General features: G+C 39.2%; 1 protein-coding gene across 1 annotated transcript in view; it reads left to right on the top strand.

Moving 5' to 3' along the window:
• The window catches only part of ATRX (ATRX chromatin remodeler), a 131,945-nt gene that overhangs the window by 53,378 nt on the left and 60,442 nt on the right, over positions 1 to 18,125 (top strand). Inside the window, exons 12-17 of the mRNA XM_063432062.1 lie at positions 5,599 to 5,808; positions 9,070 to 9,163; positions 10,783 to 10,882; positions 12,601 to 12,798; positions 15,908 to 16,049; positions 16,562 to 16,671. Coding sequence (XP_063288132.1) covers positions 5,599 to 5,808; positions 9,070 to 9,163; positions 10,783 to 10,882; positions 12,601 to 12,798; positions 15,908 to 16,049; positions 16,562 to 16,671 — 854 coding nt within the window. The remainder of the gene's footprint in view (positions 1 to 5,598; positions 5,809 to 9,069; positions 9,164 to 10,782; positions 10,883 to 12,600; positions 12,799 to 15,907; positions 16,050 to 16,561; positions 16,672 to 18,125) is intronic.

Below are 18,125 nucleotides of genomic sequence, written 5' to 3' on the forward strand. Positions count from 1 at the left end.
GGTATGGTACTTTCATACAGTGTTAAACTAAACTGCTCAAAAAATAGTTAAACACTATGCAAGGGTTCCTGGCCAGCTAAAGACCAGCCCTTACTGGAGGTATAGCTAAGGCAGAGAATGCACGCTTCCTACTTGCTGTATCAATTCATACCTCCAATGGGAGATGTAATAGCCTAAAGGTGGTAATCTGACACTCTCAACCAATCACTGCCACCCGTTGTCACTCAGACTAATGCTTCCTCGTTAGCCCAAGCAACGCAGTGGGGATTGGCTGATGGAGACTTGATTCGCAATAAAACATTTAAAACAGTTTCATGCTGATTGGAAGGATGGCATCAGGGGACTCTGAGACTATAACCATTTCAGTGAGATTATGCAGTTAGTGTCCATTTAAAAGAGCATTCCAAACATCATAACCACTACAGCCCCATTAATGGTGCTCTGGCACCCTCTGAGATTAAGTAGACAAATAGTGTGACAACTTACCCACGTCCTGCTCTATGCCCTTGGCTTCCGCCTTCTTCTGCTTGAAGACTCTGGTTTCCTTCACTGAGCTTAGCAGGGTTGAGTGTGTCAGCCGAATGCCCTGAGCCAATTAGTGTGGCTTTGTAGTGTGCTGTGCTTACCGTATATACTCGAGTAAAAGTCGAGTTTTTCAGCACATATTTTGTGCTGAAAAATCCCAACTCTACTTATACTAGAGTCAATGTCTGTATTATGGCTTACATTGTCTTACATTGCCATAATACAGACGAGGACCGCCGGGCTCATTACAAGCCCGGCGGTCCTGTTGGGGGCTGGCAGAGAGCAGTAACTTACCTTTCCTGCAGCTCCTGTCAGCTCCCTTCTCTCTCCTCCGGTCCGGCCAGCTCTTCTGTCAGCTCCCACTGTAAGTCTTGCGGTCTCTCGCGAGACTTACAGTGGGAGCTGACAGAGGAGCTGGCCGGACTGGAGGTGAGAGAAGGGAGCTGACAGGAGCTGCAGGAAAGGTAAGTTACTGCTCTCTGCCAGCCCCCTCCTAAACAGCCCATCCACTGGACCACCAGGGAATGAGAGCCCCCCTCCCTGGCCATGTATCAAGCAGGGAGGGGGACGAAAATAAAATTAAGTAATAAAATAAAAAAATATTACAATAAAAAAATTATTAAAATTAAAAAAAAATAAATAATAAAATTAAAAATAATTCTTAAATATTTCTTTTAAATATTAAAATATTAAAAAAAAATAATTGAAAATAATAAAAATGCCCTCCGCGCGCACACACGCGCACACACACACACACACACACACACACACACACACACACACACACACACACTCTGCATTATATACACACTCATATATACACACAGCATAATATATATATACACACACACACACTCATACAATCTGCATTATACACACACGCATTATATACACAGTGTGCGTATATAATGCAGAGTGTGTGTTTGTATGAGTGTGTGTATAATGCAGATTGTTTGTATGAGTGTGTGTTTGTATGAGTGTGTGTATATAATTATAAAAATCACATAATTTCATAGTCCCAAGTTTTACCCTCGACTTATCCACGAGGCATAGCATATTTCACAATTGTTGGTCACCAAACTGCACTCTACTTATACATGAGATCGACTTATACACGAGTATATAGATCAAGTGAGACATTCAGGGGTTCTTGCTAGAGAAGCTGGATGCAATGTGGGCACCCTGGATATTCAGGTAATGTGTCAAACTGTTCTTAAATGGTTTGACTAGTTCCTTTGGACGGTGACAGGGCATATCTGGCCATATAGCAAATACAGGAGATTTTTCATATCGAAGAAGTGGCTTAGGTGACCAGATGCCACATTTGCTTTCTTACCTTTAAGTGTTTTTTTTTTTTTTGTGCAGAGTTAGACAACCATATGTGCACTGCCACAACAGCTGATGCAGACATATTACAAACATTTGCTAACCGTGTAATGGCATTTAAAAAAAAAAAAATTGCACTTTTTGGTGTAAAAGGGGTAACCAGGATTAATCTATTTGCTTTCTAGTTGTAGCTCTAAGAGATTGAATGCTGTGGGGTGTTAGTCGATGCTAAGAGTGTGGTTGGACACGGGCCCGATGGCATTTTGAACCGCTTTACACTATTTCTCAGTGGAACTAGAACATTATTACAATAAAAGGATTACTCTCCTTTAGGAGGTATATGGACCGTCTCAGTCTCAGCCTATGCCTGCTGCAGAACTTGGCATGAAGAGGACAATATTTGTAACATCCTACGAGCTTCCAGCGGTGGTGCTGGGACAGGTAGGCTCACTAGCCATAGGCTTTTCAGGAAGGCACAGGAGTCATCGGGCGAGGGAAGTCGAAGGCTGTGTCTCCCTTAGTGACTGAGGGAATGGGTTGGCCCCCCAACTGTACCTGATGACTTCTTGGAGGGTCAGGGTTACCTGACTATAGGAGCGCCTCCAGTCCAGTGTGGCTTTATCTAAATCCTGAAGGATGGTGAGCTGCATCTTTTCGAATTTGAAGGGGCTCAGTCTTGAGTGCAACCACAACTGCCATCTTGTCGCGGAATGAATAGAAGCAAATGGCAGCTGAAGCTCTTGTGGACTTGAGGAGCCTGTGGAATCCCTCTGAAGGGGTATGTTTTGCTTGCCTGGGATGCAGGATTGCAGAGAGTAGCCTTCGGAGAAAGTGGGGAATCTCTGTCATCAATTGATTCAGCAAGGCCCCTTAATGTCAAAAAAGGGTGGGGGAGAGGGGGATATGTAAGTGGATTTCTCCTACTTGGGGGTTAACCCCTAGTGAAATAAATTCACCAAAAATACAAAATAATAGAAGGAACGTAGAGAGAAAAGACAGGAAAAATAGGTAGAAATAATCCTGATAGAGTGGGTTTCCCTCAATCTGGAGGGAAACTAAAGTGGGAAAAAGTGGGTAGTTAATTCCCAACAATAAAACTTAGCTTTTAATTATAACTAAAAATAAAAGTAGCGGTTGGTATAGTGACCCAACAAAACACAAATATAAATATATATATAAAAAATGTGGCACCAGGAGACAGTGGAACAAAACAGTGAACCACTGTGACTTACAAAGTCGAAAGGGTTATACTGTTAATGATACAAAGCCACCAAAGTGTATACAGCGGTGTAAGCTGCTAACTAAATTCCTGCTATAGAGTATATATATATAGCAGAGCGTCTGTGTTCAAGCGGTATGATCATTAAATAGATGAGCTTGCCGTTTTCAAAACACTATTTAGAGACATTATAGCGGTAAAGTAGCTGTATGGATATAATTGACAGTTTTACCAAAACACTTATGTCAGATATTTTGTAGAGCGTGGTGCAAGCGGTCTGTAATGAAATAAGCTTGCCGTTTATAATGCACATATATATAGACGTTTAGGTAGTAAGTAGCTGAGTCAGTATATTGGCCAAATTGACCAAACAACTTTTGGCAGATTCTCAGACTGCTAAACCAAGGTTCTGAGAGGGACCGGTAAATTTGCAGTATTTTAATCGCTAATACTGGTAAAGTGTGAAAGGATGACTGAGCTACTGAAAAGCTCAAATACAAAACTGATACTCAAAAGGGGAGGTGGAGAGAAAACTGCAGATAATATGGTGTATAGTAAAGGAGACTATCTGCCTGTCACTAGTGACCCTAGCAACTCGTTCCTTCGAGGGCACCCCTTGGCAAAAAGCCTGATTTCTCCTGATCGCTAGTGCAGTGATATAAAGTCCCAACCTCCCAGCAGAAAGCCAAAACAGGCTAGAGAGAAATTTAGCTGAACTTGCTTCTAGATAGAGCAGATGAGTCAGTGTTGCCGTGTGTCTAACCCTGTTAGAAAATCTTGGCAGGGATAGAATGTGACACTGATGATGCAGTGTGCTGGATAACGCCAGGTGAGAGCCCCTTATTTTTATATTGGCGCCGTGTGTCGTCAAGCATGTCAAGTCTGTTCTGCAGGATCTTGTGGGAGGCCTGGAGTTTCTGGACCTGTGTGCTTGGCAGTTTGTCGTTGAATGGCTGTAGATAAGTCCTCTTCTGTGTCTCTCACCCGGTCAGTGACAGCCGACATGTCTTCTCGCAGTATTGCCTTATCAGTGTGAAACCAGGAGCGCACATTTTTCAGGAGGTTCACTGTCCCTTTTAGCGGCTAGTGGTAGTCCATGGGCACTATGGATAACTGATCCCTGGCCTCAGGTATGTTGTCTGGGACGTCCAGAGGTTCCTCCTCTGAAGTAGAGCTGTGGGAGTCCGGTATGGCTGCCATCTTAGGAGTAGGCCGCGCCTGGAAGATTTGCCCAATCCTGCTCCCGTCTCCCAGTTGGGTTTTTAACTTTTGATCATCTTCCCCATGACATCGCACAGTTCGGGAGCACTTTTGTGTACAGATCCCCACCATGCTGCGGGTAGGATTTGCCGCTAAGAGTACAGAACACCGCAGGCATGAGACTACTCGCTGTAATGGTCCGGCCACACCCCCTCGCCTTTAAAGTGACACTCCAGGCACCCAGACCACTTCTGCCCATTGGAGTGGTCTGGGTGCCAACTCCCACTACTCCTAACCCTGCAACTGTAATTATTGCAGTTTTTTATAAACTGCAATAATTACATTGCAGGGTTAATTCCTCCTCTAGTGGCTGTCTACTAGACAGACACTAGAGGGAACTTCCTTATTTCTAGCAAAGATTTTCTTTGCTTGAGCGTCGCTGGACATCCTCACGCTGTGTGAGGACCTCCAGCGTCGCTCATTTCCCCATAGGAAACCATTGAAAATCTTTTTCAATGCTTTCCTATGGGGAGCGCTAATGCGCTGCGCGTTAGGTCTCCTCGGCCGGTGGGCGGAATCAGAAGGAGGAGACAGCGAAGTGGGACATCTCTGCTGCCTCAGGTAAGTGAGTGAAGGGGATTTCACCCGTTCAGTAACCGGGGATTGGTGGGTGGGAGGGAGAGGGTACCTCCAGTGCCGGGAAAACTGTTTTCCTGGCACTGGAGTTTCCCTTTAAGTCTTTAAAAAATACTTTTTTTTTTTTTTTGAAGCATTACTCTCTGGTCAGTGATAGGCTGAAAATGTCAGCTGACATTCTTAGACCATGACTGCAGCTCAAGCCTTTTCTTTCGCATTTGTGAAGAGGCACAGAATAGAAAGCTGGCCCTTGAAACTACACTTAATATCAAAACAGTTTAACCGTTAGAGGTAAGAAGATGCCAGTGGACACCTGGTTCCACAACCATTATATTGACGTAAAGTTGTTTTGGTTCCAAGAGTGGCCCTTTAAGAGGATTCTCTAAGCACCAAAACAACTTTTGCTTGATGAAGCTCTTTTCATGTATAGGCCATACTCCTGCTGTCTCCATTATCTGCCATTTAGTAATTACTTTTGTTTGTTTATACATCCCTAGCCACATCTACCTGCCTTTGATACCCAATGTTCTACTCTTATATTTAAATATATTGTCATGCTTTATTTCTTTTTTCCTTTCAAGCAGAATTAAAGTCAATCAGTATGTTTATCAATCCCATGACAATTTCATTCAGTAGTTAAATTTTTTTTAATGGAAATTAATGAGAAAACCTTGCATTTTCTGCTTTATCAGGTGATGAGGATGAGGATGAAGATGAAGATGAGAATGGAGAAAGCTCAAACTCAGATAGTGACTCTGAATCTTCAAAGAAGCCAAGATACAGGCACCGTTTATTGCGACACAAGATTAGCTTTAGTGATGGAGAGTCTGGAGATGAAAAGGGGAAAAAAAAGGAAAAATCTAAAAATTCCAAAGATGGTAAAAGAAGAAGTAGAAGAAAAGGTAAGCTGTACTTGAGGGGCATTCCAGACCCGTAAAGCACTTGCTGAAGTGCTTTATGTAGGAAGAGTGTTTTTTTTTTTTTTTGTTTGTTTTTTCCAGAAAGTGCAGATTTCAACAGAAATCAAACATTTTAAGCCCATGGCTTTCAATCAGACAACAGGTCCTGTTACTTGCTAGCTGTTCAACTCAGTGTAGCTAAACAGGCAGGCAGTCTCTCAGAGCAAGCAAAGACTTCTCATTTAGCTGCATTGGGAATCTGTCATTGGACAACCACAGAAAATCTCGGCTGTTTTAGAAGGGGAGGGCTAGCAAAGGCTTCAGACAAAAGATTTACAACTTTTGCAACTTGTTTTTAGATATACCCCCAGTGATAAAATACATAATTCGATGCATGCATATTTTCAATGGGGATTTATCTACTAGACAGGTTCTGGTTTGTGGATTGGAGTATCTTGTTAAATACTAAATTAAAACATACAAGCAAAAATATAAATATATAGTCGTTTTATGCTGCTAGCCAGGCGTTAAGTCAGTGTACCCATCAGGAGTGAATTTCTACTTTCCAGGGTTAGATTGTCACTTGCCAATGGATAGGAGAGAGTCTGAGCCCTATATGTTTGTTATATACAGGACTCAAAATTTCCACTAGCCATTGGCAAATGCAAATTCAGGCAAGTAGAAATTCACATCTATTAAGACCTAGCCAGTAAACTTAAAATTGTAATGTATATCATTTAAATATGGAGATGTATATTAAATTTGAAAGAGCGTGCTCAAATGAAATCTTAGTTAATATACTTAATGATATTATGAAACCAAAATCACTGTGAGCAGAGGCTGTAATCGGTCTCCATAAAAAATTACTGAAACCAGTAAAAAGACTTTAAGACTGCTGAGAAAAATCGTATTGTAATAACAAATTTTAGGTATATATGGTATGCATCACTTTGAGACAACAGTCTCATTTAAAAGCTCTAGATTTGAATGAGACAGTTGCCTCACACTGAAAGTTGAAAAAAAGGTAAATAAGATTTATTTTTTCTGATTTTGTTGCTTTTTCTTATGCTTCCTGAACCCACTCTATGATGAGACACTGATCTAACCAATCGGTGTTCTATCCTTAGGAATGCTGGAAAAGCGCATTCGGCATGCCTGACTTTCTTGCACATGTGTAGTTCGAAAGTCTTTTCACTTGCAGCATCCTGACAAGGGGAGAAGAGGGAGTCTGATCAGTATGATCATGCAGAGCAGGCTTTTGTGTCAGGTTTCTCTCTCCTGCTGCACAGATGACCTGTTTCTGTCATTACTGGATTGGTCTGAAACTGAGCTGGGTGGGTATGAGGGAGGAGGGGGCAGGTGAAGCAAGTCCCCTAGCTAAAAAGTGTGCCCAAAAATGCAATCTGACAAAGTTTATAGTAAGTTTTTATAAACCTTTATTACATAATGTTAAGTTTTTCTTTATTTATTTTGGTTTGTATATTTGTGTTTCCTGGTTATAAAATTAAAACCTATTTTTTTTTTTTTTAATTCTTTATTTTTGAAGTGCATGTTAGAAATAGATGACATAGTATACACTGTGAAATCAGCATTGAATTGACATGTTCAGATATTGTAAGTGTACAATGAAATCTACACTTTCTTAACAATAAGATGGTAGAGGAACACAGTGCAAGGTAAATACAACGTAAGGGTAGAACATAAACAGGCTGCATGCACTATAGAAGAGTAGCTGAAGGTGAAAGAAGACTCCCAGAGGCACCCCAGTTAAGTAAGCAAAGAGTTCCACAGAAAAATAAGTCCCAGCAACATTTGGTGTTAAAACCTATTTTTTAAATGAGGCATGTCCCTTTTAAGTAGCTGTCCTTCATAGTCCTGTGTGGTGTTTGAAGGACAGAGGTTAGTGCAGTCCTTGGTATGTCTTGTCTAAAGAAAATTGATGCCTTCCTCTCCAGAGGTTAGCATTTGGTGACAATACATAAAATGTTATGGAAGAATTAAAAAATAAAAAGTGACATCCATTTCTGAGGATCTTGGAAGTGGAAATATTCATTGTGTTATGTCATTTAAATACACTAAAGTGCTGTTGTGCTGCAGACCCATTACAATGGCTGTTCTTATTAGGGATTGACCGATATTTTTTTTTTAAAGCAGATACCGATAATCTGTGAACTTTCAGGCTGATAGCCGATAACGTGCCGATATTCTGTACATTTAACATTTTGAAAAAATGTGTAAAGTGAATGCAGTGTGTGTGCGTAGTGTGTGTAAAGTGAATGCAGTGTGTGCGCGTAGTGTGTGTAAAGTGAATGCAGTGTGTGTGCGTAGTGTGTGTGCGTAGTGTGTGTAAAGTGAATGCAGTGTGTGTGCGTAGTGTGTGTAAAGTGAATGCAGTGTGTGTGCGTAGTGTGTGTAAAGTGAATGCCGTGTGTGTGCGTAGTGTGTGTAAAGTGAATGCAGTGTGTGTGTGTTTCTGAAGGGATGTAATTTTTGTAAAATGTAAGTTGTGTAAATTTTTAATTTTTTTATATTTGTTTTATTTATTTTTTTGTCCCCCTTCTCTGTTTGTTACCTGGCCAGGGAGGGGGGCTATGGCATTCCCTGGTGGTCCAGTGGCATTGGCAGTGCAGTGGGGGCCCGCAGCAAGCAGTTACTTACTTCCCCGCAGCTCCTGCATCTCCCTGTGTAAATCTCGCGGTCGATCCCTAGTTCTTATTACTGTGCCACTGTACTTTACCCAATAAACCACAAGGTGTAATGGTGTTCAGCGTTCAATTATCCATTTTCGTTATGAAACATTGGGGGACCCCATTAAACCAGTATAGCCTGCTTGATGTGGTTCTAATATAGATTGGATTAAAATGTTTCTACTTAAACTACGCAAGATAATAGATGGTTTTTGAATGATGGGTACACTATTTTTTCCTACTTATGGCTGCTATCTACTCTATGGTGTTACACTTGTGTGATGTTTTTTTCTGTTGACTGAGCAATATATACAATTGAAATTACTTTTCATGTGCTGTTTCATTGTTGGTGTATTATACCTGTACAGTGAGTTATTCACTGCAAACATGTTTATTGGCAACAATACAGGTTGAAGCAATTTGTATTTTCTTTACTTCATATTTTGTGTAATTGTATTTATACACTTCTAAAGAACTTCCGCAAACTAGTAGTTCAGAGGTTGAGAGTTTTTCTATAAATTTAACAGAGAATGTATTATTGACCCATGTGTTTATGTATATTTCTTGTGTTCTTCAGTGACCAGTGAAGAGTCTGCTTCTGAAGAAAGTCAGTCTGGTGTTAGTGAATCAGTAACTGAAAGTGATTCTGATGACCAGCGCCCTCGAACAAGGTTTGCTTTCATTTTTACGCACACAAACTTGTACAATAACACATGAATAGTTTTGGGTTATTTTATCGCTTTTTGCACTGTTTTATTTTGTTGTTGTTTGTTATATTTATATATTGCTTTCTTATCTGTTATATAATTATACTAGAAATTCCAAAGGTGCCAATTCTGTGTTTTTATTCACTTGGGTTATGCAATTAAATAACTATATTGCCGTTATTCACTTAAAGGGAAAACTCAAAGTAAATTTAAAATATAAGTTCAAAATAGGCAAACTGGAGAAATTCTGTAAGCCACCGATGCTTTCACTAAAAAGGAAAGAGGGTGGTGGTAATGTGGCGCTATGATGTGCTGCTAAAACCACAGTAAAAATCAACCACACAGTTTCACAGAAAAGCATAAAGCAAAAAATATATAGGATATATAGTGGATAGCGCACTGATGTAACCAAGAATGTGTATTAGAGTATTTTTATACAAATAAAAAATATAAAATACATATACCCATAAAGCTGATCTTTATCCAAATGTCTCTGAAAAGAGTAAAGCTTATATAGGGCAATATCGTACTGGTAAATATCCCAATATCAAATATATGTGTACAAATAGTAAGATTTCCTACTCACATTTAAATGAGCCTGTATTCAAACTGGCTCAAGTATATATAGGCATGAGTAGGATATACAGATCAAATCCTTCAGTTGGTATGTTCCTCCCCGATATGTCTGAGGATTGGAGATCAAAGAACAAATGTGAGGAAAAATGTTTAAAACATTTATTATAAAATGAATAATAAAATCTTACATTTAAGAAGTATAAGTTCAGCACAAATCAGCACAACGCGTTTCGGCTAGACGCCTTCATCAGGTGCATACAGAATACAGGCTCATTTAAATGTGAGTAGGAAATCTTACTATTTGTACACATATATTTGATATTGGCATATTTACCAGTACGATATTGCCCTATATAAGCTTTACTCTTTTCAGAGACATTTGGATAAAGATCAGCTTTATGGGTATATGTATCTTATATTTTTTATTTGTATAAAAATACTCTAATACACATTCTTGGTTACTTCAGTGCGCTATCCACTATATATCCTATACACCGATGCTTTCAGTTTACCTACTCTGGCCTTAAAGTGACACTGTCACCTCAACACCTCTGTATTATATAAAGATCAAATCTATATGAAATACTCATATTGACTGCAGTCAAAATATATACTGAAACAAAATAGTGTCTATTTTGTCTCTGTATTTTTCCTCCGTTTGACAAAGCTTGACGATGGGCAGAGCTACCGCCGACCAGCTTTCCCCTTACTAGTGACGGCTGTAGGGAAATTATCTTTTTGTGGAAGGTCTCGCGGGATCCTCCATAGACATCACTGCTTTACTCTTCCGCATGTTGAAACGCCAGGAACAAAAGAGGAGTGGCAGGAAGACTATGGCAGCACTCTCAAGGGACAGGGTCAGCTAAACTCGCCTTTGCCTGCCACCCCTGACCACCGGACCCTCAGCGGCAATGTCACCAAATTAATTCACTGTGAATTTACACTTTCATGAATAACCCTGTTACATACTACATTTAGAAGTACTTTAACCATGATTTGTATTTTAGATCTGCAAAGAAGGAAGCAGAAGAAAACCGTAGCTACAAGCAGAAACAGAAGAAGAAAAGAAGGCGGATTAAGGTTCAGGATTCCTCCAGTGAAAGCAAGGTACCATCTATTGATATTGTCTCCTCAGTTAATTCTAGTGAAAGGGAATGACAGTGAAACAGTGCATCAGGGGTTTCTGCTTGGTGCACATAACACCTGTCTTGCAAAGATTCCTCACTGAGCTGCATTTGGAAGTCTGTGATTGGACAGTTACAAAAAGTCTGGATGGGGTTAGAAAGGCTTCAGACAAGTGATTTTTTTTTTTTTGTGTATTTGGGAAGTCGATTGTCCCTTTATTAAATTGTCTAGTTTGGTTGGAGTCTGTGACCCTTCTTACATCTCCCAAATGTTAGCCTTTTCTGTTAAAAAAAAACAAAAACCTTAAAATAAATATCCGGAATCGTTGTTTAATCTATGTATTTGGACAGAGTCCTAAACGTTGGGACAAAAACTTGTTGGAACTTTAATATAGAACATGAATATGACTGTGCACTTGTTTCCTTAATTAAGTGGGATTACTTTTTTTCACCTCATTTTTATTTCTATATATTTTTTTTTTATATATATGAAACACCAAAGTTCACGGGTATGGTGTCAGTATAGTTGATTTTGTTATTGGTTATTAGACATGGCCTGGACCTGATGCATACCAAGAGATCGCTCAGTCATTTTTTTCAAACATTTGTGACTTACAAGTTAAAATAAAAAAATTTGCAGATGTGCTAAACTGTCACCTACTTTTTCCTCAAACATTTATAGTGATAGATGTTCACGGTTTTGGATATTTCAGCAGTAAGACTTTAAAAATAAGTAAAAAATAAATAAAATATATATATATATATATTGGCTTAGTGGAAAATATTCCAGGCCAAATATAACCCAGTTTTTGAGTGCTACAGGGGAAAAAAAAGAGAAGTTTAAAACATTCAAAAAACAAAAAGAAATAGGCCATCACCAGCAGCTGTGAGCTCATGGTATTTATGTTATATGTAGTAGTATAAGCAAAACCAGTACCATTAACAATGGACTGAGAGTAGGACAAGCTCATAGCAACTGTAAAGCAGCTATCACATTGATAAACCCCTTTTATGGTTGTCAGAAAGGGAGTATTTAGAGCATTCACTTATGTTTGTGTGCCACTGCAGCTTGGGCTTCCCTTCACAGCTTTGGAACGGATGTCAGAACATTAATGTTGGGACCTAAACGTACAAAATGTTGTATTCGTAGAGAGAGGAGGAAGTGAAAATTATTCTTGTGGTGAGGGGTGGAGGAACAGGTCTAAGGCTGTGGTGATATTTGCAGTTATAAATAGCTTTATGCATGGATACTGGAACCTAATTGCACTTTGGGGTTTAACCGCTAGAGGTAAGCTGGCACCGTAACTTCATTCCAATTAAATAGTTATGGGAACTGGAGTGTTCCTTTTAATAACAGGTTGACCATTTAACTATGCCCGTTTATGTAAGCAGTGTCATCAGAAGTGATTATTTCTAACTCAAAGCAAAATGAGTCTCTTTGCTAATAAGGCTTCAAATGAGGTGTTCACTCTATGTATGAATTCCCTCCTTAATCAAGTAGCATATGAAGGTCTTTCCTTTGCTAACCCTTTAAAAGTTATTTTGGATCGGTTTTGTTTAGAATTTTTTTGTTGTCCAAGTATTGTTTTTAATGAAAGCCTCTCAAGGGTAGAATTTAACATTTTGTTAAATCATTTACTTTCTTTTTCTTTTATTTTATTTTCATGTTCCATGTAATCTCATGTGTTATTTTTGTTAAAGAGCAATTCAGAGGATGGAGACAAGGATGACGACGACGACGACTCAGATTCAAAATCTCCAGCCAAAGGCAGAAAGAAAATTAGAAGGATTCTCAAAGATGATAAGCTTCGGACAGAAACTCAGAATGCCCTGAAAGAAGAAGAAGAGAGAAGAAAAAGAATTGCAGAAAGAGAGCAGGAACGTCTGAAACTGAGAGAGGTAATAGAATCACAAATGTGTTTCGTGCATTGTCTGTCTTTGTGAACATGGACATATTGGGACCGTCCTAGCAATGGATCTGCCGAACCCAGTGTACTAAAGGATTTTCTTGATCATCTTCCCATGTTGTGCAACTGCAAAACCCTGTGGTTGACTTTCAGTATGAGAGGGTTCAATGGGTTTATTAGGAAGCTTGCTTTTTTTTTTCTCAATGAAGTAGTCTGGGTGCAGTGGTCCTATCATTTTAACATGTATAGTTTGGAGGAAAGGTGAGACAGGAGGGGGGTGGGGGGAGGAAAATATGATGGTAACATTTAAATACATAAAGGGAATCAACACCGTAAAGGAGGAGACTAAATTAAAAGAGTAAAAACTACCTCAAGAGGACATAGTCTTAAATTAGAGGGGCAAAAGTTTAAAAATATCGGAGAGGGTAGTGGATGCATGGAATAGCCTTCCAGCTGAAGTGGTAGAGCTTAACACAGTGAAGGAGTTAAGCATGCGTGGGATAGGCATAAGGCTGTCCTAGCTAGAAGATCAGGCCAGGGACTAATGAGAGTATTTAGAAAATTGGGCAGACTAGATAGGCTGAATGGTTCTTATCTGCCGTCACATTCTATGTTTCTATGATACCTAAGTAGGTAGGGCAACACAATAACATTGAGAATACATTTTTGCATTCCTTCTTCTGTAGTGTGCCTTCATTACCTTCTTCTTGGGCTAAAATCTTTTACTGTGGAAAAATATAAACAAACTGTTGCCATCATCATTTATATTGATTAGGACATGTAGTAGTTTTTTTATTTTTTTATAATTCTTTATTTTTGTAGTGCAGATAACATATATGCAGATAGTGACATTATATCAAGATTAATACATTTCAAGAAACAAGACATTTTTATGTCTAAGTGCCTTTTTTGTTTTTGTTTTTGTTTTTTTTTGGTGTAGTAACTGTTAAACAGGTATAATACACAACTCGTCAGAAGTCAAACATTGTAGGGTAATATTATGATATACCGACACTGCAGCTGTATGCTTAAACTGCATTAAAATCAAGCTTGCTTAAGATAAGTTAATGTTGCTAGTGTGGAGATTGACCAGCCAGGGGGCCCCTGCATAATTACAGTGACATGCCAATGCAAATCCGAAGGGAATAATGAGAGATAACAGAAATAAAAGTATGATTAAAGAAAATTAAGACATTTCACATTTGCCGTATACTAAATGAGCCAGTCTCCCGTCAGCCCACATCCTCCGATGGGAAACACCTTTCTTTTTCTGGCCATATCGACCTTTTTGTATTCAGCCTGGTAGGGTGTCATTGCAGTGCCCGCTGGAGGTGGTGATGTATGATAATCAGCTCTGGACATGATCCCCCGGGAGTTCCAAGCTCTCAGGGAGGTTTCACTCGCAGACCCCAGCGACACAGACCAATGGATGAGCACGCTGCAGCCTGGTTCTTTTGTGGGCGTACAGGTTTCAGCCTCCAGTATCCGGCCCGTTCACGGGTTGACGTCTGACTTGCCATGCGGTAAGCCCTGAAGTTATCTGCTCTGCACCTCATGTTGCTGAGAGGAATGTAAGCTCTGGTGGATTTTTCTCCAGAAATCATAAAAGAGCTTGTCAAGCTTGAGTAGGGTATCCGCTGGTTTGCGGCTGCGATCTGGAGGGCACGTGGTGTATGCCATTAGGGTGGTGTGCTGGCTTGACGTAGCTTTGGTTCAGCTCCGAGGGGTGTTGCAGGCTAGACAATCACCCCCACCAGTCCAGGGTGGGGGGGGGGGGGGGGGGGGGGACTGGGCAGCAGGAGAATGCAGTGGGTGTACAGACCCTCACAGACAGGGAGAGCGGCCGTCCGCCTAGGCTGCACTTCTCCCTTCGCCAATATCTGTAGCTGACACTGCTTTCAGCTGCTCCCAAGTAAACCGTCAGATCAGGGATTCAGTAAGTCCCTGCCACAAGCAGATTAATTCTGCTGGATGGCCGTAGTTAGGCAATAGTGAAGGCCAGACGAGGAGCTCAGGCAGAACACACACGTCTGGTTGCCATGAGTGTCAGGCCCTGCCCCCAGGACATGTAGATTAAATCCTACTCACACTGCTTTTTTTTTTTTTTTTTTTTAAACTTTCCAAATAATTTTCAGAAAGTTGCTGAACATGTCCAATAACCTTCTTCTGTTTTTGAGTCCAGTTTGTAGACTTTCTTCTCAAATGAATAAACCGTTTAAATTTAATCTTTTATAGGACTTGTTAAGGAGTGGGTTTGTCAGGATGGTGGAGATAGTCTTATGCTTCGCTCTTTGTCACGCGTAGGAAAACTACATAAGACAAAGTAGTCCCTACGCTGTCATGTTTTATTGAGAAACCGATCAGAAATGAAGTAAACGAGAATAAACTCTGAAAGAGGAAACTATGAGAGAGGCAGGTTTGAGGTGACAGAGCCACTATGGAAACACAGATAAAAACAAAGAAAACTAAAAATTATATAAATGTTTTTAAAACAAATGAATATTAAATGGCTAACATAACCGAACATACTTAGTAGCATAATATTACTGTCCACTGTGGTGGTTATGGTGTCACGAGTGCCTTGTTACCCTCCAGGGGTAAGGAGGTAAACTATTTGGGTGTCGGCCACTTGCCTCCTGTTCTGCTGTTAGAAGCTGCAGTAATGAGCTAAGCCTGAGTTGGCTCTGCAGCCCCAGCTCAATGGTGCTAGCAGAGGCTACACACTTCTGGTTCCAAACAGTACCCAGCGAACCCCAGATAAGTTGTCAGTCTGTTCAGATATAATACTGGCACCATAACCACTAAAAAAGGTGTAGTTTTAACTGTACCTGGAGTGCTCCCTTAAATAAATCAGGAATGCTTGAGATGTAATTAAGACGATCATAATAAGAAATAAAAATATGTTTGAGGTGACAAACACTTTAAATGCACTGATAACGTTTTGCTTAATAATCCTCATAATAATTTGTTTACCTAATTCAAGACCAAAAAGAGCATACTAGTAAACTTGCATTTAGATTGTATAGGAATGCTTTAACGATTTAGAAAATAAATTTTCTTGATTTCATTGCATGTATTTAATTTGCTTGTTTTTTTTTCAGATGGTCGTCGTTGAAGATGCTTCTCCTGTCAAGTGCCCAATAACAACAAAACTAGTATTAGATGAAAATGAAGAGACAAAGGAGCCTATGGTTCAAGTTCACCGGAGCATAGTTACAAAACTTAAACCTCACCAGGTTGACGGTAAGAAATGCTTAGCCTACTTGTAGCTTAGTGATGGAGTAATGTGAAATAAATTGAACCATAATTTAACGTGATCCCTGGTGACTAGCAGTTAGTGATAGTTCTCTGTGCGCACTGTTGGCCAATACTGTTCAGGAGCTACTATCTGAAGTCAAGCAGAATTCAGGGCTGTGCCTTTGTATTGCTTTCTCTTGACACAGTTGGGATATAGGGGAGACCTATCTATTTCTATATTACTGCATGATGCAGTGCCTGCATCTTGGCTGACCAGAGGACCAATTGGGGGAGATCTTTTGATGCCATCTGTCCATCAGGAAGATCGATTTCCAGCTTTGAGTCACATTATCTATGCTGTGGTTTTGTCAAGTCTTGGGTTTACTAATATTTCTAGAGTCTACTCATTTTACTGTATCTTGTTCTATTGATAAATTGTATCTTTCCCACTGGCATATGTCTCTGTATAGTAAATCATTTTGCCATCACTTGTATTTTTGTTTTAAATGCTTCTTCAGGTGTCCAGTTCATGTGGGATTGCTGCTGTGAATCTGTGAAGAAAACAAAAAAAGAACATGGTTCTGGATGTATTTTGGCTCACTGCATGGGTCTTGGGAAGACCTTACAGGTACATTTTCAATATGTTGTCTAGTGTGAATATGTATTGCATGTTGCAAATGTCTATTTTCACATAATGCAATTTTTGTAAGAATTTAACGCCTTAATAATTAGAGAGGAGGTTTATCAAAGTGTTCTAAAAAGTGGTGCAGAACTATAAAGTCACCAATGAAATGTGCATGCTGGTTCTGCTGGTTTCTATGGTATTGCCCCACTTTCAGTAATTGAGATCACTTTTTATACAGCTTCAGTGTTTCCAGATACTATCTGCATCAGGCAATTAAATGGTTGGCATATTCCTACTTCAGGTTAAAGTTAAAATGGACATATCATGTCAAAATGAGTGATAGTTGTAGAATTCAACTGTATATACTACTACTGTCGACTGGTTTATACGATGAGCTTTGTCATATTTTTTTCACCAAAATTACAAATTGCAGTTTGATTATATTTCATAAGATAAAAAAGGTGCGCTTTACCTTTAAAAAAAAATTTTTTTGTGCAAATCAGTGCATATAAATAGTGCAAAAGTGTCTATTCAGTACAATCACACTCAATATAACAAATGTGCAAAATTTTGCACATTTGTTATATTGGGCGTGATTTTACTGAATAGACACTCTTTTGCACTATTTATATGCACTGATTTGCACAAATTTTTTTTAAAGGTAAAGCAAAGCGCACTTTTTATCTTATATTCTTTGTACGGTGTTTTCTTGAGCTTATGCACTTTTAGGTGCTGCTCTACCTTCATTTTTAATATTTGCACTAATATATTTCTAATTTTAGCGCCTATATTGCTTGTTTATTCTTTATTTCTTTGATTATATTTCATGTCTGTCTGTAAAGTACAGTAGAGCATACGTGTGTGTATGTATATATATCTATCGATCAAGATCAGTGTGCCTCTGAACAAAAGTTGCACTTGCGATCCTCATAATAATCTAAAAGCTAATATCGGAGTGTTTTTTTTGCGGTGTTTTCTGCCATGCATATTTTTTTTTTTTTTTAATACTAAAATATTCCTTTTTTATTTATGAAATAGTTTTAGTATTTTGTCAAGTACACAATTAAGGACAGTTTATAGACAGAACTATTCATCACTGGAAGTGTTATGGTGCCTTCATGTAGAATTTTTTTGTGTTCTCATTTAAAATGTCCCCCCCCCCCCTTTTTTTTTTGGATATATATGGTGGCATAAAGTTCACTCTGCTAAAATATATGGTTATCGATGTATAGTATTTTTTTTGAAATGTTACTCAGAAGGACGATAACCTACATTGAATGGCACTATATGTAACAAAATGATTGCTTAGTTGTTTTTCATAGTCTTTTGATAATATTGAACATGATTGCATAGGAAAGATGCCTTTAATGTTACCAGCATAAAAGTTTAATGTCAAATTTAGTAATGCCATAATGTTTCTAAGTAATTTGAGCATGGAATGCTGTTAATTCTCTTGT

The sequence above is a fragment of the Pelobates fuscus genome, chromosome 9 (assembly GCF_036172605.1).
Source record: "Pelobates fuscus isolate aPelFus1 chromosome 9, aPelFus1.pri, whole genome shotgun sequence".
In the NCBI taxonomy this organism is placed as follows: domain Eukaryota; kingdom Metazoa; phylum Chordata; class Amphibia; order Anura; family Pelobatidae; genus Pelobates; species Pelobates fuscus.